This window comes from Bombina bombina, chromosome 7 (assembly GCF_027579735.1).
Source record: "Bombina bombina isolate aBomBom1 chromosome 7, aBomBom1.pri, whole genome shotgun sequence".
Classification (NCBI taxonomy): Eukaryota; Metazoa; Chordata; class Amphibia; order Anura; family Bombinatoridae; genus Bombina; species Bombina bombina.
Window position 1 is genome coordinate 404,722,736 of NC_069505.1, and position 18,485 is coordinate 404,741,220.

An 18,485-nucleotide genomic window follows, 5' to 3' on the forward strand; every position below is an offset into this window, starting at 1 on the left:
CTGACGACACCCAAATCTACTTCTCTGCACCAGACTGTCTTTCTCACATAATTCCTGGATGTCCTCTCACTACCTCAAGCTAAATCTCTCCAAAACTGAGCTCCTTATTTTCCTCCCTTCTTCCAAAATCTCCACCCCCAATCTCTCTATAACTGTTGAGAAGTCCATCATTACCCCTACCCTGCATGCTCGATGTCTTGGGGTCACATTTGACTCAGATCTTTCTTTCACTCCTCACATTCAGTCCTTGGCTAAAACCTGCCGCTTCCACCTTAAAAACATCTCTAAAATTAGACATCTCCTTACACAAGGCACAACTAAGATTTTAATCCACTCTCTCATCCTTTCCCGCCTCGATTACTGCAACTCTGTCCTCTCTGGTCTCCCCAGCTGCCGCCTAGCTCCTTTACATTCCATAATGAATGCTTCTGCCAGGCTCACATAATTCCTGGATTTCCTCTCACATAATTCCTGGATGTCCTCTCACTACCTCGAGCTAAATCTCTCCAAAACTGAGCTCCTTATTTTCCTCCCTTCTTCCAAAATCTCCACCCCAATCTCTCTATAACTGTCGAGAAGTCCATCATTACCCCTACCCTGCATGCTCGATGTCTTGGGGTCACATTTGACTCAGATCTTTCTTTCACTCCTCACATTCAGTCATTGGCTAAAACCTGCCGCTTCCACCTTAAAAACATCTCTAAAATTAGACATCTCCTTACACAAGGCACAACTAAGATTTTAATCCACTCTCTCATCCTTTCCCGCCTCAATTACTGCAACTCTGTCCTCTCTGGTCTCCCCAGCTGCCGCCTAGCTCCTTTACATTCCATAATGAATGCTTCTGCCAGGCTCACATAATTCCTGGATTTCCTCTCACATAATTCCTGGATGTCCTCTCACTACCTCGAGCTAAATCTCTCCAAAACTGAGCTCCTTATTTTCCTCCCTTCTTCCAAAATCTCCACCCCCAATCTCTCTATAACTGTCGAGAAGTCCATCATTACCCCTACCCTGCATGCTCGATGTCTTGGGGTCACATTTGACTCAGATCTTTCTTTCACTCCTCACATTCAGTCCTTGGCTAAAACCTGCCGCTTCCACCTTAAAAACATCTCTAAAATTAGACATCTCCTTACACAAGGCACAACTAAGATTTTAATCCACTCTCTCATCCTTTCCCGCCTCGCTTACTGCAACTCTGTCCTCTCTGGTCTCCCCAGCTGCCGCCTAGCTCCTTTACATTCCATAATGAATGCTTCTGCCAGGCTCATCTTCCTTACACGTCGCTCTTCATCTGCTGCACCTCTCTGCCAATCCCTTTACTGGCTTCCTCTTTCCTCTAGGATTAAACACAAAATTCTCACTCTGACATACAAAGCCCTCAACTGCACTGCTCCCCCCTATATCTCAGACCTTGTCTCCAGGTACTCTCCCTCCCGTCCCCTTCACTCTGCTCCTCTTCTCCTCCTGTCTTGTTACCTCCTCACACTCCCATTTACAGGACTTCTCCAGACTGGCTCCCATCTTGTGGAACCCACTGCCTCGCTCCACAAGACTCTCCCTTAGTTTTGAAAGCTTCAAGCGCTCCCTAAAGACTCTACTGTTCAGGGATTCATACAACCTACACTAACCATTCTTTATACCAGTTCCTCTCCTCCATTTTTATCCCCTGAACCCCCTCAGCATGTAAGCCTAAGAGTCCAGCTGTTTGTAGATTACCTTCTTAAGAGCTGACTACAACAGTGCGACTCTTGGCAGGGCCCTCTACCCGTTTGATCCCTATAAATGTTTTGTTGTACTCCGCCTTTGTTTATAGTGTTGCGGAATCTGTTGGCGCTCTATAATAATAATAATAATAATATGATATGTAAGTTATCTATTTAATTTTTTTATCAATAAGACCCATAAACACATACTGTAGATAGGATGCAGTGATCTCAAGCTGATTATCGAATACTTCACTTCAGCGATGGACATCAGACCAAATTTCCATATTTGTCAAAATACTTCTAGTAGCATATTTGGATTATTTTTCCCTTCTAGAAATGTTTCTTCTTTTTATGTATTTTTCTTTTATAATATGGTGAGAGTGCACAAGATAATCACATATGATGTGGGGGATCGCTTTTTCTGCCACCAGGAGGAGTCAAAACACACATATATACTAGATCTTTTCTCCACCCACAGTCCTTGTAATTCCACACTGCACTCAGTTATCTTTTTGCCTCTAAAGGAGAAGGTAGAACTTATTAAATTAAGTGTTCCAAGACCCATTTGCCCCCCTCAGAGTGTCTTCTGGACAGAGGGGAGGACAGGGTTTCAGCCAGAAAGTATCACAGCCCCCCAGGGAAATGCAGATTTATCTGCCAATCCCCTGGCCTACAGTGTGCTTCTCCTTGACGGATCCTTGGAGGTGTGCTTGGGCCCTTCTACTGAATTCCACCTGCTGCAGCCATGGTGCAATGTAGAAGAAGGTGTTACAGGTCAGTACACAATTACCTCTCACGGCCCACTGGCTATTCCCTGAACTTCTATACATAGTGTTTACCTGGCTTGAGGATGTTACACACTAATTTAGGTGCCTTTGGCAACTTTTAAGGCACACGTTCTATAAGAGCTTAGCAGTACTGACATTAGTATGCACAGTATTCTCTTTATCACCCATACTGCATGCTCCCCTTGTTTGGCTACTTTCTGGGGGTTTTGGGGTCCATATTCCCCTATACCGCTTACTAGCATAGCTTTAAGTGGTTAATCAGCTCTGGAAAAGCCTTATGGGTAGTAACTTCCCTTCCTTATAGAGTGGTGGCCATCTTTATTGCTAGCAATTTGAAGTTTTTAAGCCAGATGAGAGCTGTATTGGAGGGGGTAAGACTATCTGCATTTTCCAGAAGTTTTCTGTTAAATGCTGTGCTTGTAGATTTGATATGTGTTACTTTAAAGGGACAGTCTAGTCAAAATTAAACTTTTATTATTAAGATATGACTTGTAATTTTAATCAACTTTCCAATTTACTTTTATAATCAAATTTGCTTTGTTTGTCTTGGTATTCTTAATTGAAACTAAACCTAGGTAGGCTCATATGCTAATTTCTAAGCCCTTGAGGGCTGCCTCTTATCACATGCTTTTTAAATTGCTTTTCACAAAAAGAGACTGAAAGTACATGTGGGCCATATAGATAACACTGTGTTAATGCCCAGGGAGTTATTTAAGATTTAGCACAACACAATACTGAATGCAAGTCAATAGATAATAAACAGCCACAATCATGTGATCAGGGGACTGGAAGAAGGTTCTTAGATACAAGGTAATCACAGAGGTAAAAAGTATATTAATATAACTGTGTTGGTTATGCAAAACTGGGGAATGGGTAATAAAGGGATTATGTAATTTTTAAAACAATAAAAATTCTATTGCAGACTGTCCCTTTATTTTTTTTTAATAATAGGTTTATTAAAGGGACGAGAAACCCCAACATTTTCTGTCATGATTTGGATAGAACATACATACAATTTTAAACAACTTTCCAATTAACTTTTATTGTCCAATGGGAGCTGCTGCTAATTGGTGCCTGTGTTCTGGTAAAATGGCGAACTTGTGAAAACAGCGAACTACGTCACTTCCTGTGACGTAGCATCAGCTGTAAAACTGCAGAAGCAGCTTTTGAGCCCATGCAGTTCAGGCTTGTTTATGCAAGTTAATAAGTCTTCAGCCACTTCAGAGGTGGCAAATAGAAATAATCCAGGACTGAATTGCCAGAGATGATTGTCAAGCCCTGCTCTCAGGCAATTGGTTGTTAAAGAGAGTGGACACAAGTAAAAAAACTTATATAATAAAAAAATGTTTCCACTTTACAGACCCCAAATGTGGGAGACAGGTTCCCACCACATTATGATAATGGCGGAGGGGGTTGTGTGTTCTGTGTATTCCCCAATTCTGTTCACCATAATCTTGATTGTTAGTGTATATAGAGATCAACATACCATAGCAAAGCCAACATCAGCTTTCTTAAGTGCAGGTCCATCATTAGTTCCATCCCCCGTTACTGCAACCACCTGCCTCTGCTCCACCTGTGTGCTGTCTATGATACCTATAAAACAATATATACATTGTTACTATTTTGAGTGAGCACAAGAACATGGGGGGAATCTGAATTGTACAATTTTAGATTAAACTACATTTTGTATTAGATACATTTTATACCAAACCAAGAAAAATGGAAGCTAGCCTTACTCTACCGAGTGGTGGTGCACAGGGTCGGCTCCAGAACAAATTAAATACGGGGGGGGGCATTTTTTTTTCTCAAGGGGGCACGCATTTACAAACCATGTATGAGAGTCAAAATAAGAGCAGACATATATTCTGCAGCAAAGTCTACCTTATGGCTGGATCGTCCCCCACTATTAACATTTGGAGAATATGTGCTAAATCACTAGGTAAAAGAATGAACTCTGAATCCTATGCAGTGCACTAAAACAGAGCCATTGAACTTGAGACCCCCTTAAAAACAATTCACCCCTTAAACACCATGATCCAAAACCCTTAAACTCATTCTCAAATCTCAATCATGTCCCCTAAACAGCCATGCATCCCAAACCCTCCAATGCAATTAACCTCTTTGTTTGCAATAGCAGTGAGGATACTAGGTTTTCAGGTACTGGTAATTTGGTAGATTTAGCTATACCTGTTTTGCAATAACTAACGGATATCAGGCTACTTAATACAACCTATGTACTGTGAACCTATAAGAATATTATTGTATCACATAAATATAAGTCTGTAAATGGCTACCGGCTTCTATTGACGCCTCAAAAGTGCACTGCGATCTTAGGCCCGGCCTTAGATCACAGTGTACATTTGAGGTGTTGATAGGAGCCAGTAGCCATTTATAGACAAATATTTATATGATACAATCATATTCTTATCATGGTCAATTGTTTAAGAAATTGAGTAACTCACAATAGTTAGGTAAAATTAATAGGGTTAAAGACAAGTCCAAAAAGTCTCTAATTAAGTTCCAATTCCAAATAAGAGGTTAAGACACGGAGCTCCTTGCAGATGCGTGATGCGACCTCACAGTTCGGCAGCTAACTCCGCCCCCAGCATGCAGCATTACATAACAATTCATTATTTTATTTATTATTTTTAAAGCTTATGATCATATCAATATTTTTTGAGGGGGCACAGCATTCCAGTTGGGTGGGCAAATTAGATAGGCCTTCGATTAGTATATAGGGGTGCTAGCTGTCCTGTATTTCAACCGACTGTACAGTAAAATTGTTTTAAAAACTGACACTTAAATCTCCAGTTGCAGCATATGCTTCTATTCATTACAAATATGATGCCAAAAAAACAGACCCTATGCATGCGCTACGCTCTGACCTGTGTTTTTTACCGGTAAAAACACTGCTTTTTATGTATTACTGGCCAAGAAGCTTGGTATGTGTGTTACTGGCAGTCAGGGATAAAAACACTGCTCAGTTTTGAAAGATTTATATGTTGGGAACTAAGGAAGAATTTTGGGGAGCACCACCCATGTCTGGTCATTTCACATACACATCACCCAGTCTTTTTGTGCCGGACAGCTGACAATCCTATTATTTTCTGCTCTTAAATCTTTGTTTCTGTGTATAGACCTTGAATTAGTCTCAGTGGTTTTGTCTTCATTTTCTATGTCAATCCAATACATCAGAGCACTGCTGTTTGAGTTAAAGGGACACTGATCCCACATTTTTTCTTTCGTGATTCAGACAGAGCATGCAATTTTAAGCAACTTTCTAATTTACACCTATTATCAATTTTCTTCGTTCTCTTGCTTTCTTTATTTGAAAAAGAAGGCATCTAAGCTATTTTTTGGTTCAGGACCCTGTGAAAGCACTTGTTTATTGGTAGGTGAATTTATCCACCAATCAGCAAGAACAACCCAGTTTGTTCACCAAAAATGGGCCGGCATCTAAACTTACATTCTTGCATTTCAAATAAAGATACCAAGAGAATGAAGAAAATTTGATAATAGAAGTCAAATAGAAAGTTGCTTAAAGGGGCACGCAATCAAAATTAAACTTTCATTATACAGATAGAGCAGTAATTTTAAACAACTTTCCAATTTACTTCCATTAACAAAATGTGCACAGTCTTTTTATATTTAAACTTTTTGAGTCACCAGCTCCTACTGAGCATGTGCAAGAATAAGTGTGTATGCATTTGTGAATGGCTGATGGCTGTCACATGGTACGTGTATGCATTTGTGATTGGCTGATGGCTGTCACATGGTACAGGGGGAGTTGAAAAAGACATAACTTTTAAAATTGTCAGAAAAAGAATCTACTACTCTTTTGAAGTTCAAACTAAGTTCTATTGTATTGTCTTGTTATCTTGCATTTCTTGATTATGCAAATCTACTGTGTTGACTGGTCATTTAAAATTGCATGCTCTATCTGAATCACAAAAGAAAAAATTTGAGTTCAGTGTCCCTTTAAAGGGACATGAAACCCAAAAAATTTCTTCCATGGTCCAGACAGACCATGTCATTTTTTAATTTACTCTGTTATCAAATTTTCTTCGTTCTCTTGGTGTCTTTTGTTGAAAAGCAAGAATGTAAGCTCAGGAGCGTGCACGTGTCTGGAGCACTATATGGCAACAGTTAATGTTATCCATTTGCAAGAGCAGCACTATTTCCTGACATGTAGTGCTCCTACCTAGATATCTCTTCAACAAAGAATACCATGGGAACTAAGCAAATTTGATATTAGAAGTAAATTGGAAACGTTTTTAAAATTGTATGTTCTGTCTGAATCACCAAAGAACATTTTTGTGTTCCATATCCCATTCTATCTGAATCATGAAAGAAAAAAATAGTTGTATGTCCCTTTAATGGTGAGTTTTATTGAATTTTTTTTTTTCAATTGGGTTAGACCATGGGGTCGATTTATTAAACCTGGGGCCGGCAAAATGCTGACAGCATACGCTGTAGGCATTTAACATTGCACAAGCATTTCTGCTGTAATGCTTGTGCAATGCCGTTCCGTGCACATTCGCGGGCAATCGGCCACTAGCATGGGGTGTCAATCATCGGTTGCTTCTTTACTTCAGTTTACGGATAGCCGGAAACTACAGGTAGAGAAAACAGCGTCCGTTGCTTATTAAATCCGCCCCCATATCTCTACTTTACCAATGTCCATAAGCTTAGTGTGAGCTATGGGCTTCCTATGGTTATTTTTACTTTAGTATAAGCCATTACTAATGCTTCACACATTACTCCCTTGAGTTGTTACTAAATTAATAAGTGCAATGGGCTCACACAGTAAAACGATTCACAGTAACTTAAGAAACGTAATGCTGATTGCTTAAGATCCCATGAGACACAACAATGTGTTATGATGATTGAGCCTTACAGCAATCGAATACTGGCATGTTGCTATTGCATTATTTATTATTCTTTGCTTTATACATAACGAAAAAAATAAAAAAAATACTCTTTTTGTCAGCTGACCTAAACATTCTAAATTGACATGGTCTTTTTCCCCATAATTACATGATAAATATACCCTTTTTTATTTTTTAGCATAAGTAATCGTTTCTCAGTTTCATTGCCAGGCTTACGTACCTTTTACCAGCGTGTGTTTGTCAGTCGGTGATGAACGAGCCAGAACACGTAGCTTCGGCCAAATCTTATCTATTCGCTCCTGTTCGATCTAAATATTATTTATTAAAATATGTAGTTAAAGTACCATAGATATTTTAATATATATTTTGCTAAAATACATAAATATATAATTCAATTCAACATCTACAAAAAATAAACAGTACTTTTTTAAATACTGTATATTTTTTTGTATATAGGAGCTGGAATATAATACACATTTAAAGGGACAGCCTAGACCGGTGATGGCAAACCTTGGCACTCCAAATGTTTCAGAACTACATTTCCCATGATGCTCGACTGGACTTCAGAGTGCCTAAACATCATGGGAAATGTAGTTCTGAAACATCTGTAGTCCAAAGGTTCACCATCACTGGTCTAGACCAAATACTTATTTTTTATTACTTATTGTTACATACCAAACAAGCATCTTGCAACGTGTCCCACATCTATAAGCTTGTAAAATGTACATGAAACGATAATCATTGCTTGCTAGCTGCAGAAAATGGCTGCCAAGCTCCGCCCACAGCTTTCTTCTTGTCCAGTTAGATGTTGTATGACATTTTAGCAGTGCACGTTTAATATTTTTCAGTTAGCTATTTAAAATTGCACATGCACAAATTAGCGTGTGCAACTAGGAAACCTTATTTAACCTTTTAAAGCCGTTATGCCGTTCCATTCCGTCATAATTAGACTGGGCTTTAAAGCCGTTATGACGGAATGGAACGTCATAACTAACGGCTGTCCTGAAGCCTTCTGTGCTTCAGGGATTTAATCGCGGTCTGGAGGGCGTTCCTAGGATTGTAGGGACGCCCCCCAGATGCGATCCAATAATTGAAATCTCGCGATCGTATGCACGATCGCGTAGTTTCAATTTGTCTACATCGGAACAGTTGTTCCGATGTAGGCACTTTAACCCTGTCACGAAAGGGTTAAGGAGTCAATCATGACTGGAGAAACTTAATATATCAAAATATACACTCAACAGGTGGGCGGAGCTTGGCAGACATTTTCAGCTGCTAACAAACAATGAATATTTAAATGTTTTATGTACTTCTTACAAGCTGATGTGGGACCAGTTGCAGGTTACTTTAAGCTACTGCATGACGACTGATGATGTTTTAGTATAGATTACCATATACTTTGATACTAAAACTTGCCTCCCCCTTTTCATTGCGTATTCTTCTGTTAAATTCCTTTCCTTCAATGCATAGAAAGTCCTCTCCCGGGTGTATAATACCGCACTTAATGGCAATGGCACGAGCTGTATTAATGTTGTCCCCAGTTACCATCCTCACTGTAATGCCAGCACGTTGGCACTTCTTTATAGCATCGGGCACCTAGACACGGCATAAGAAAAAGCATTTTTAACTTATATTATCATATACAGTTTTACGTACGTGTTATATATTAGCACGTATGTGCCTTATTTACAGTATCTGAAATAGTCTAAAATTAAAATACAAGAAGAACTAAACAATATTTAATGTAATACTGGTAGACGGTCGGTATATAGAAGGCCTGGAACCCCAAAAAGGTTACTGTGAATATTTACAGCCCAAAAGAACCGTAAGGGGGAGGTGCAGGACTTTTATTCTGTGTATGGACTGTGTAACTCTCCAGTGACGCGAACAAGTATTTTCCCTTCCACCTCGCCCATAGCTGCTTTAAGGAACGTTGCTAGAGAGAGATACCTGGGACTGCATCCAGGTATTACCAGAATATTTACTTGTATACAAAGGTTTGCTCTACATAAATGTGTTTTTCTGTATTTCTCTTTATCTTAATAAAGTTTGGAAATTAACACAAGTAAAACTGGATTCTGTATTTGGAAAATAAATAGGCTTATTTGACCTCAAACTATATATATATATAAATAACATATCTACAAATGAAATGGCACTACTAAGATATCATTTTATTTTTTAATAACAGATACAAATAATATATACCTCTGGTCTGACAGGATCTTCAATGCCAACTACCGCAATGCATGTCAGATCATTCAAAATGTCATTTTCGTTGTCCCAGTCCGGCTCAGGAGTCATGCCAAAGTCCCTGTATGCAATGCAGATCGTTCTAAGACCATCACAGGCCATAGGTTCAATAACTTTCTTTACCATCTCATCCCTGTCTCTGGGCTTAAATATCCGCGGCTCTCCGGCTCCATTCAATATCCTAGAACACCTGAGAAAAACACAACTAACATTAATACGTTTTCCAACTGATATAGCTATTTGTGATTCCCTGATGCAGGATGGTTACAGTTTAAATCCACTTCTGAGATAGAACCATCTGCTCCAGCATCACTGGACTGAATTTATTTGCTCAGACATGATGACCAGCAAATCATGTTCCCCCATATAGAATGCTAGTTCTTGGCTATGATATGGAAAACGCTATCTATTTTGATTGATGGACAATGCATGTGACCTTTCTTTTAGTCTCCTGTCTGACACCTTACCTTATAAACCTAACCATGCATTAGACTACAGACAACTACATATTACGCTACAATTGTAATCCTAACTATATAGATAGACCAATTTACTTCTATTATCTAATTTGCTTTGTTTTTTTAGTATCCTTTGTTGAGAAGCATATATATATATATATATATATATATATATATATATACACATATATATAGATATATAGATAGATAGTCCAAGTAGGGATTTGCACTCTCACCTTAAATCACAACATGCCAGGGTGACACAAGGTATTCATCCAACAAAGAAGATCCGCATTCACTGGACTTCCAAAGTGAATACTGACTTTATTCAGAGGCAAAATTTCGGGGACCTATCTCCCCTTCATCAGAAACACCTCCTTGGTCACTTTCGAAGTCCAGTGAGTGCGGATCTTCTTTTATTATTATTATATACTTTATTTTATATATATATGTATATATATATATATATATATATATATGTATATATATGTATATATGCTCAGCAACAGCATTGCACTACTGGGAGCTAGCTCCTGATTAGTAGCTACACATATTTTTCTTTTGTCATTAGCTCACCATATGTGTTCAGCTAGCTCCCAGTAGTGCATTGCTGTTCTTTCAACAAAGGATACCAAGAGAATGAAGCAAATATGATGATAGAAGTAAATTGGAAAGTTGCTTAAAGTGAATGTAAATTTTGATGTTAAAGTGCCTGTTTTTAAAAAATTCAATTAAAAACAGGGGCACTTTAATTCATCAAAATTCATCAAAATTTACATTTTACTCCTGTTATGAAAAAAACTTACCTTTTAATCTTGACAGCAGCTTCAGCTGATGTCAGAAATGATGGATAGGTCATCCTCCAATCACGGCTTCCCCCCCGGGGGAATCAGTGTCTGATTCATGGCCGTGATTGGAGGAAGCCGGATTCATCATTTTATACCCAGGAAGAGGCTTTGCGACGGGTGGAGGAAGCTGGAGCGACTGTCAAGGTTAAAAGGTAAGTTTTTTTTCACAGCACGAGTGAAATGTAAATTTTGATGAATTAAAGTGCCCCTGTTTTTAATCGAATTTTTAAAAACCGGGCACTTAAGCATCAAAATTTACATTCACTTTAAGATTGCATGCACTATCGGAATAACTATAGGGAAAAAATGGGTTTTAAGCCCCTTCAATTGTCACTAAAATGGAGAAATGTATTTAATGTATGTAATGTTTTGCGTACAAATATATTATTCCTTATAGTCTATCATCTAAGAAACCACCATCTTCTCATTTTAAATTAAATTTTTTAAGAAAGGTTTATATTTACAAAACACACCCCTGAATTACGCAGCAGCATTGCCTCATTGGACCAGAGTGTGGACTTTAATTAATATCTGACCATTAGGGATGGGCGAATGTTTCGCAACATTTGAAAAATGAAATGAATTTGAACACATTTGTTTGTTCTGATTGAGTTTAGAATGTTTATATAACATTCTAACATTTGTTTAATGTAATAGTATTTCTAATGCTCTCTTTAAATGTAATATTCAAATTATGCAATTTTCGTAATAGAAACATTTGAATTGATATATTTGAATCTATTATGTATCAATTTACTAAATTCCCTACCACATGAACTATTGAACCTCTGAACAGTATTTGTTAAATCGAATGTTACATTCAAAATTTCAAATGTGAACATTTAATCTAATTATGAAAATTTGAAATCGAAAGTGATATTCGAAAACTGTAAATTCGATTTCAGAATTTTTAAGAATATTCGTTCTTATCAACCTTAAATTATGTAAATCGAATTTCTACAATGACATTTGAATTCGAATATAAACACATTCGCTCCATCCCTAGTGACCATGTGTGCAGGAAATATATGTCCTCAGTAGTCATACATATATCTTCAGATGTTATCATACCCTCCCTTATAGCAGTCCTTGTGAAATTCCAGGAAGCCAAGGCTTTTACTTGATTACGTCTCCTGGTTTTTTATGCTGCAGTGACTTGGGTTGCAAGATAATACGTCTATAAACAATATTCACTTACTTCTTTAGAATGATCTCAGAAGCGCCTTTGCTGTACATGCGATAGCTGCCATCTTGCAGTTTGACCACTGTGCTCATTGATTTCCTGACAGAATTGAAAGTGTAGACCTTGTATAGTTTCTCTTCCGGGATCTGTGTCCGCACTATTTGATAATCTCTTTTCAAGTCAACTATAAATCCCAACAAGCCACACTCTGTTTTGTTCCCAACTTGTCTTGGAAGACCCCCTTCCTTTTCTGAAGGCTAGAAGAACGAGATCTAAAGTCATTCTATGTCTGTCATTTTTACTGAAACAGTTTTACAGCAGCTCAGATAAAATCCCTTTTGTCCCATTCATTTAAAGTACTGCCACATTTTATATTGTCTGTCCTTTTTTACATCCAGCTCTATGCATAAATTAAGATATACGTATGTATGTAGAGACATAGGGGGATATTTATCAAAGCGTCAAATTGCTCGCTAGACATCACTGACGCGGATCCACATACGATGCCCTTATTTATAAAAAAATACGTCAAACACACGTGCGATAAGTACGGCACGATGAGCATCGAACTGTTGTTAACTAACAGTCATCAATGTCGCAGTTATTTGGGTTTTTCCCAACTTTATTTATACCATTTCATTACTGCCCATAAACAAGCACATTTCTCTAAAGCTAATCTTTTATTTTTCATCTGTTAATGTCCAAGAAATAGATAGATTTATACCTCAACAAACAATATCTCATAGAAAGTTATTTTTCTATTTATTTGTTATAAAAAAAAAATCTGTTACAGGTATACCTCACTTTACAGCGCTTCACTTTACAACGATTCGCTAATACAGCGCTTTGTGGAGCTGAAGTTCAACCTCCAAGGATTATGAAATAGTGCTGGAATCATTGTGAGTTTGCGAGAAAAGTGACTGGCACCATTTTGTTATGCGCAGTTCACTCTGTTTACAGCTTTACAGTGCAATCTGTGTCTCAGTGTTATAGTCTGGCAAATTTTACTACAGTAATTGTCACTATTTTACAAGTACAGTATTTATTGAATTCTGTGCTGTGCTAGTGTTAAACTAAACTTAGCCCTATTGCACCCCTAATATATGCTAGTTCAAACATGTTTTCAAGTTTTTAAACATACTGGCAAGTGGAAAGAAAGCTAAAACTGCCTTGTTTCATTTTACAGCGGGGCTCCGGTCCCTAACCCGCTGTATGAGTGGGGTATACCTGTATATGATACTTTCACATAAATTAATGTGTATTTGTATTTCTATACGTCATGATATGTTTTTATCTCATGTTTTTTTTTTATAAATGATTATTAATGCTAGAATTTGTACATATATCTTTGCACATACTTGTGTGGATATACAGTATTTACGTGTGTTATGTCAGAAATCTTTTGCAAACATATTTACATGTACCTAAATTCATTTTTTTGTTCTAAACAATGTTGTCTTTCATATCTCGGTGTTTAAAAACTATTACTATTCAGCTGCCGATTTGGTTAATTCCAAGAGTGAGCGCTGAAAAAGCGCTTTGAGTCCCACTGGGAGAAAAGCGCTATATAAATACTAGTTATTATTTTATTATTATTATTTATACCACTATATTTATATAGTGTAAATTTATTATTATTCTGAGCTGAAATAATTGCAAATATAACATGTAATCAGGGTATCATATGTATTTATTTGCAATCAATGGATATTTTAATAGCTTGGCCATTTTTCTCTCTGTACCTGTGTAACCCCTCCTGATTGCAATCTAGTTTTAAAAACCACCTCTACACAGTTGTTATAAAATGGGCTGGCATATAAGATGACATTTCTTACTGAAAAAAGAAATTCAAGAGAAGGAAGAAATACACTGAAAATAGCGTGACAGTAAAGAGGTGATTTTAATTTCTGCTGTATCTGAATCATGGCAGTTTAATGTTAGGTGGGCTATCCCTTTGACTCATTATATTGAATCAAACATCAATTTGGATTTTAAAATCATTGTCTAAAACATTACACTGTGTGTCCTAATGTCAGCATCAATGTTTATCTTTAAAGGGATAGTAAAACCCAAAATGTTCTTTTATGATTCAGATAGAACATATAATTTTAAACAACTTTCCAATTTAATTCTATTATCAAATTTTCTTCATTCTCTTGTTATCCATTGCTGAAGGGACAGCATTGCCTACTGACAGGAAGATGAAAATATCTATTTAGCCAATCACAAGAGACAAATGTGTGCAGGCACCAATTAGCAGCAGCTCCCACTAGTGTATGATATGTGCATATTCATTTTTTAACAAGGGATACTAAGAGAACGAAGCACATTTGAAAATAGAAGTGAATTTAAAAGTGTCTCAAAATGACCTGCCCTATCTGAATCATGCAAGTTTAAATTTGACTTTCCTATCCCTTTAATACTAATTTCACATATACATACTTTCAAAGTATAATACACAATGTAACAAATGGCACTTATAAGTTCTGATGAGTGATCAATGACACAAGTATCAAGCAATTTGATTAGTTAGTGATAGTATAAAATGTATATTTGAATCAGATTGGCTGACGTCATAAATCATGTGATTATGCATATTCCAATCAAAAGTGGTGGAAAAATTCACTAGTGTGTGGGATCTTTAGGAGCTTACGTCATAATTGGTGCGAAAAGTGTTGCGTCAAATTTGGGGCGAAGTGGAGTTTGGGACTTGTATTACATGGCTTAAACTTGGTGCACATAGATTTTTCCCAAAAAAATAAAAAGGAAGTTAGCTATATTATGTTTTGTATTTATATCATTTTTATCTTTATATTTGTTAGTGCAACAAGTTTGGCGCAAAACTTTTTTTATTTAGAGAAATAATATTGTCCCCTGGCTTTTTTAATGAGAGACAAATTTGTAACATAATCCATAAGTAGTAATGTATTTTTCATTTTTATCCCATCTACTAGTGCACCAAATGTGGAGCAATAATATTGTTTGATTTAGAAAGGGTATACAATTTTAATAAAGTTTTCTAATTTACTTTTATTATGTAATATACTTTATTCTCTTGCAGCATCGTACATAAGCTTTCTGCGTTTTCAGACTCCCATTGAGTTCTATGGCATCCGCGGCCTCAAGGGTGGTGGATTGAAAACTAGGTATGCTGCGTCAGAATAGACATGAGCGTACCTGTTAAATGTTTGATAAAATCGGATTTAAAGGGACATCTACACTGTCAGCACATCGTTGTTTGTGGACAACTGTAATACCCATGCTGTAAAAATACCCCATATGTTTGAGGGTGCATCTTGTAAGTGTACATCTTTTTAATCTTTTTATAATACATTGGAACTGTTGTAATCTGCACTTAGATCGTCTGTGCCCTCTTTTGCCCTCGACCCTTTCTGTATCTACAGATTACCTCTTTGATTCCTGCTATCTATCACAGAGATCACACCAGTGATTTGGAAAGGAGCTGCATTATGGGCACATAGAAATCAGACATCTAAAGAAGAAACTAACACCTAGATTACGAGTTTTATGTTAGCCTTAAAAAGCAGCGTTCAGAGGTCCCAACGCTGCTTTTTTCCTTACGCTGGTATTACGAGTCTTGCAGGTACAAGTGTACTGCTCACTTTTTTTCCGCGAATCTCGAACATACTGCAAATCCACTTACACCAATATTTTCAATGGGATTTGCCTAACGCCGGTATTACGAGTCTTGGAAAAAGTGAGCGGTATACCCTCTCCTGTCAAGACTCCTACCGCACTTAAAAGTCAGTAGTTAAGAGTTTTATGGGCTAACGCCGTAACATAAAACTCTTAACTAAAGTGCTAAAAAGTACACTAACACCCATAAACTACCTATTAACCCCCACATCACAAACACTAAATAAAAATGTTTAACCCCTAATCTGCCGAACCGGAGATTGCCGCCACTATAATAAATATATTAACCCCTAAACCGCCGTACTCCTGCATCGCAAACACTAGTTAAATATTATTAACCCCTAATCTGCGTCCCTAACATCGCCGACACCTACCTACATTTATTAACCCCTAATCTCCCGCCCCCAACGTCGCCGCCACTATATTAAATGTATTAACCCCTAAACATAAGTTTAACCCTAACCCCCCAACTTAAAACACAATTTATGTTTACCTGATAAATTACTTTCTCCAATGGTGTGTCCGGTCCACGGCGTCATCCTTACTTGTGGGATATTCTCTTCCCCAACAGGAAATGGCAAAGAGCCCAGCAAAGCTGGTCACATGATCCCTCCTAGGCTCCGCCTTCCCCAGTCATTCGACCGACGTAAAGGAGGAATATTTGCATAGGAGAAATCATATGATACCGTGGTGACTGTAGTTAAAGAAAATAAATTATCAGACCTGATTAAAAAAACCAGGGCGGGCCGTGGACCGGACACACCGTTGGAGAAAGTAATTTATCAGGTAAACATAAATTCTGTTTTCTCCAACATAGGTGTGTCCGGTCCACGGCGTCATCCTTACTTGTGGGAACCAATACCAAAGCTTTAGGACACGGATGAAGGGAGGGAGCAAATCAGGTCACCTAGATGGAAGGCACCACGGCTTGCAAAACCTTTCTCCCAAAAATAGCCTCAGAAGAAGCAAAAGTATCAAATTTGTAAAATTTAGTAAAAGTGTGCAGTGAAGACCAAGTCGCTGCCTTACATATCTGATCAACAGAAGCCTCGTTCTTGAAGGCCCATGTGGAAGCCACAGCCCTAGTAGAATGGGCTGTGATTCTTTCAGGAGGCTGCCGTCCGGCAGTCTCGTAAGCCAATCTGATGATGCTTTTAAGCCAAAAAGAGAGAGAGGTAGAAGTTGCTTTTTGACCTCTCCTTTTACCAGAATAAACAACAAACAAGGAAGATGTTTGTCTAAAATCCTTTGTAGCATCTAAATAGAATTTTAGAGCACGAACTACATCCAAATTGTGCAACAAACGTTCCTTCTTTGAAACTGGATTCGGACACAAAGAAGGCACGACTATCTCCTGGTTAATGTTTTTGTTAGAAACAACTTTCGGAAGAAAACCAGGTTTAGTACGCAAAACCACCTTATCTGCATGGAACACCAGATAAGGAGGAGAACACTGCAGAGCAGATAATTCTGAAACTCTTCTAGCAGAAGAAATTGCAACCAAAAACAAAACTTTCCAAGATAATAACTTAATATCAACGGAATGTAAGGGTTCAAACGGAACCCCCTGAAGAACTGAAAGAACTAAATTGAGACTCCAAGGAGGAGTCAAAGATTTGTAAACAGGCTTGATTCTAACCAGAGCCTGAACAAAGGCTTGAACATCTGGCACAGCTGCCAGCTTTTTGTGAAGTAACACAGACAAGGCAGAAATCTGTCCCTTCAAAGAACTTGCAGATAATCCTTTCTCCAAACCTTCTTGAAGAAAGGATAGAATCTTAGGAATTTTTATCTTGTCCCAAGGGAATCCTTTAGATTCACACCAACAGATATATTTTTTCCATATTTTGTGGTAGATTTTTCTAGTTACAGGCTTTCTGGCCTGAACAAGAGTATCAATGACAGAATCTGAGAACCCTCGCTTTGATAAGATCAAGCGTTCAATCTCCAAGCAGTCAGTTGGAGTGAGACCAGATTCGGGTGTACGAACGGACCTTGAACAAGAAGGTCTCGTCTCAAAGGTAGCTTCCATGGTGGAGCCGATGACATATTCACCAGGTCTGCATACCAAGTCCTGCGTGGCCACGCAGGAGCTATCAAGATCACCGATGCCCTCTCCTGATTGATCCTGGCTACCAGCCTGGGGATGAGAGGAAACGGCGGGAATACATAAGCTAGTTTGAAGGTCCAAGGTGCTACTAGTGCATCTACTAGAGTCGCCTTGGGATCCCTGGATCTGGACCCGTAGCAAGGAACCTTGAAGTTCTGACGAGAGGCCATCAGATCCATGTCTGGAATGCCCCACAATTGAGTAATTTGGGCAAAGATTTCCGGATGGAGTTCCCACTCCCCCGGATGAAATGTCTGACGACTCAGAAAATCCGCTTCCCAATTTTCCACTCCTGGGATGTGGATTGCAGACAAGTGGCAGGAGTGAGTCTCCGCCCATTGAATGATTTTGGTCACTTCTTCCATCGCCAGGGAACTCCTCGTTCCCCACTGATGGTTGATGTACGCAACAGTCGTCATGTTGTCTGATTGAAACCGTATGAATTTGGCCTTTGCTAGCTGAGGCCAAGCCTTGAGAGCATTGAAAATCGCTCTCAGTTCCAGAATATTTATCGGGAGAAGAGATTCTTCCCGAGACCAAAGACCCTGAGCTTTCAGGGGTCCCCAGACCGCGCCCCAGCCCACCAG

General features: G+C 38.3%; 1 protein-coding gene across 1 annotated transcript in view; it reads right to left on the bottom strand.

Moving 5' to 3' along the window:
• The window catches only part of ATP2B2 (ATPase plasma membrane Ca2+ transporting 2), a 403,776-nt gene that overhangs the window by 92,187 nt on the left and 293,104 nt on the right, over nucleotides 1-18,485 (bottom strand). Inside the window, exons 10-14 of the mRNA XM_053689420.1 lie at nucleotides 12,147-12,388; nucleotides 9,598-9,832; nucleotides 8,806-8,985; nucleotides 7,610-7,697; nucleotides 3,987-4,093 (exon numbers count right to left, since the gene is read on the bottom strand). Of these exons, the coding sequence (XP_053545395.1) occupies nucleotides 3,987-4,093; nucleotides 7,610-7,697; nucleotides 8,806-8,985; nucleotides 9,598-9,832; nucleotides 12,147-12,388 (852 nt within the window). The remainder of the gene's footprint in view (nucleotides 1-3,986; nucleotides 4,094-7,609; nucleotides 7,698-8,805; nucleotides 8,986-9,597; nucleotides 9,833-12,146; nucleotides 12,389-18,485) is intronic.